At 36.9% G+C, this 3,653-nt stretch overlaps 1 protein-coding gene across 1 annotated transcript; it reads right to left on the bottom strand.

Annotated features, from left to right (window-relative positions):
- Positions 1 to 770: 770 nt before the first annotated feature.
- On the bottom strand, positions 771 to 2,037 carry LOC139853009 (protochlorophyllide reductase, chloroplastic). The gene is made up of 2 exons (XM_071842376.1): positions 1,159 to 2,037; positions 771 to 1,045 (listed from the first exon to the last, which is right to left on the bottom strand). Exons 1-2 carry the CDS (start codon positions 2,023 to 2,025, stop codon positions 890 to 892), a joined length of 1,023 nt encoding a protein of 340 aa, XP_071698477.1. The 5' UTR covers positions 2,026 to 2,037; the 3' UTR covers positions 771 to 889.
- Positions 2,038 to 3,653: the final 1,616 nt, after the last annotated feature.

Here is a 3,653-nt window from a genome sequence, read left to right as displayed (position 1 = left end):
ATCTAACCCTAACGTCCTTGTAATACGTGCACAAAAAATAATAAAAATCTCTGGTTTGCATTTGTGGACTAAACCTTCTCCATGCAATTGAAGGTGGGATAACCACGTAAAATACTTATGTCGTGCTCTTTGTCTATCTTGTTTATGCTTGTTTAATAATATGTTTGCCGTTGTTGTGTGAAATTACTATCAACTTTTAATTAGAGTAAACAACTAGTTAGGTTTGTTAGTTGGTGAAACCGCTTTTGCAACCGCGTAAATCGTAACAACAATTTTGAAGGTTGTATGCATATATGCCAAAAAAAAAATCGAACAGCGAGATTTGAATCACTGACGGAGGACCACCAAAGGATTTACCACCCGATCATATTCGTTCCACGTGTTAAGGATGTTCTACCGAACAACTGCTATTGGATAGGCTCTGCGTGTAGTTACCTTTGGAAAGCACCCCCTGAACAATTACCATAGGACGGGCTCAGACAGCGATGACTCCAGAGGACTACATAACTAACTGCAAAGCAAATTGCATTATGAAATTCGCAAGTGAGACTCGAAATCGAGACCTTATGAACATTCAGCAAGACAATAACCACTTAACTAAATAAAGATGGTTGTATTAGAATATGCAATTAATACACCTCAGGAAAGTCAACTCATTTGGCTAAATTTCTTTCTACTCAACTCTTTAAATAAGTATTGTTCAAAAACAAATGATTGTCCGTACATATAGGAACAAATGAAGGTGACCCATGAGTGATACTGTAATCTTTATTAAAGCTAAACCAAATTTAAATCACCAAATTAGCACATGTTAACTACTACACCATATTCCTACACTCAGTTCCAACCAAACCTTCCTTCAATTCCTTCATCAATAGCAAACTCGAATTCAAGCCAACCCCACAAGCTTCTCGCTTATGTCCCACACCTTACGCGCCTTGTTCACATCGCTAGCTTCTTCCGACAACTGGTTCTCAAATGAAGCCGAATCCTTGTTCCAGCTCCAGTACACCCCTGACTTTGTTAAGCTTGGATCACTCACAACCTACACCATATACATTTGCTTATTACTATAAGTTACTACAAAAATTTAACGGATAAATTTAACGACCATCAGACTGAGGGACCATCCACGCAAAAAAAAATTTGATTGTGTACCTGTGCAAGTCGCTTTCCGGATTCATCTTCAGAGACAAACCCTTTGGTGATAAACTTTTGGAATGGAGGAAACAACAATCTAAATGCAGGAAGGTGTTCCCTAAACAGCCCTGTAGTAGCAATACAACCGGGGTACAACGAAGCGAAAGTAATCCCAGTTTCTTCATGATATCGCCTATGAAACTCTTGCATTGTGAGCATGTTACAAATCTTGCTATCTTTATACGCTTTCGCACCATCAAAATCGCCTCCATCAATCATGGTAGAGCCATTTACGCCGTTTAAACCACCAGCTAAACCCCTCATGTCACCTAAGTTAGCCTTTGGAGGTACATTACCAGCTAAAGTGTTAGTGTTTCCAGTAATTGAACCAACGATTATGAGCCTTTTTGATGGATAATCAGATTGTTTCATGTCATCAAGTAACAATCTTGATAAAAGAAAGTGACCAAGATGATTTATGCCAACGCTAAGTTCGATTCCATCGGCTGTAAAGGTTGGTTCTTTAGCCCTTGGTTGGTACACGGCTGCATTGCATACCAGAACGTCGAGTGGTCTACCCGATTGCTTGAAATTAGAAACGAATTGGCGAACACTGTCAAATGATGCAAGGTCTAAGTGCATCACTGTGTAGTTTTCTTTGGACATTCCTGCTGATTTTGCTGCTCTTTCTGCTTTTAGAAAGTCTCTGCACGCCATAATCACGTGCCATTTCCCGCTTTCGGCTAAGGATTTAGCCGTGGCTAGACCCAAACCGGAAGAAGCTCCGGTGATGATGACACTGCCTTTTCGCAATGTTTTTTTCGTAGTGGGTGCTGCACGGGTCACATCCGGAGCTGTCGTGGCTACTGCTTGAACTTTGAACATTTTTCTTTGGCTGAACTCCATCTGAAACAAACAAATAAGTCATTTTTTTATTCAAAAGGTTTCTAATCTTCATTCTTAGAAAGATTACAGATTTGTTTACACTTCATAAGTCTATTACCATGAGAACCAATTAGTTAGTATTCATAAGTCTATTAACTCGAGTTCTGTTGGAAACAGTATAAAAATGATGAGAAAAAGATGTCAGTTATAAGTTTGTTGTATACTATTATACATAGATTTAGTTAGCCCCAACAAATTTCTAGTTTACACAACTTTACATGTGGTTGGGTGTCATTATTATTATTATTTATTTTTTTAATAAAAATCAAGATCATGTAAAATAGAGTTATTAGTTGTAGTGACGTACCTTGGTTTTCGACACTGTTGAAGTAACATGAACAACTTTTGAATATGGAAAACCAAAGAGGGATGAATCTTTGGAAGATAAAGTGATATTTCCTTGCAGATTGTTAATGGTGAAAGAAGTAGCTTGTAGAGCCATTGTATTAATGACTGAAATTTGACGTATTGAGTTTGAGAGGGAACTGGATGATGTTTATTTGATGATGGTAAATGATATAACATATAAGTGATGTTGGTATATATAGTGGTAGGGGCCGGGTGTTTTACCATTTTTTGGTTATTGTTTAGGATAATTTTAGGTTTCGAGTAGCCAATAAAAAAACGAGATTTGGATTGCAGGCACGTGCGATTGAAGATTGTTATGGGCCCTGCCCAAAGTTTATGTTTTTTTACCTCCAGAGTTATGGGCATGGAATGGGGAGTTTTCGCGAGGGATAAAATGTACTCCCTCCGTCCTAAATCTATTGTCCTCGGACATAAAACACACAGTTTAAAAAAAAGTGACTGACGAATGTACTTTTCTGTTAACTTTCCAGTCTTACCCCTTACCTTTTACCCATTTTTTTGCCTTACATCTATAAAGTAGGGGCATAAAAGAACTTTATCACATTATTCTTTTCCATTTATAAGAATGGACAATTGGTAAATCCCAAAAAGGAATACTAGACTATTATTAATTAACTTAATATAAGAAACTTGTCTACATGTTACATGAGGTAGTATTATCTAATATCAAGTAGTTTCTTCAGTAGTAATCTTAATTTGGTAAACATTTCAAATAACACCTTATTTACATATATATTCACATGATATGATTTCTATTGGTTAGTTTGAAACAATACTACATCTCAACTGTTAAAATTCCAATTGTTCACATAATTTATGGTTTTCAAATATCATGAACAGGTAATCCCGCTGTAATGTAATAGCGTCTGGAAGGAATATTATTAGACCAGTTTCGATTCCTAGTGCCCCAGGCTTTGAGCCCCTAATCTTATTGACAACTTGATCACTTGTAGCCCAAAACAAGAAAGAGGAATAGGGGAAAAAAATATGAAAAACATTGTAATTTGTATGCACAAATCAAGAATTCGTTAATTTCCATAAGTTAAAGAAGATACACAGATCGAATACACAAGAAATGAATCAGAAGTTACTGGTGAACCGTTTTTTTTCATCTGGTGTAGGAGGGTTGTTAGCCGTTGGATAGCCATTGATACATCTTGACAAGGGAAGTGCTCGTATGATTGAGTCACAGTAATGCC

The sequence above is a fragment of the Rutidosis leptorrhynchoides genome, chromosome 6 (genome assembly GCF_046630445.1).
Source record: "Rutidosis leptorrhynchoides isolate AG116_Rl617_1_P2 chromosome 6, CSIRO_AGI_Rlap_v1, whole genome shotgun sequence".
In the NCBI taxonomy this organism is placed as follows: Eukaryota; Viridiplantae; Streptophyta; class Magnoliopsida; order Asterales; family Asteraceae; genus Rutidosis; species Rutidosis leptorrhynchoides.
This window is presented reverse-complemented; position numbering and strand designations above follow the sequence as displayed.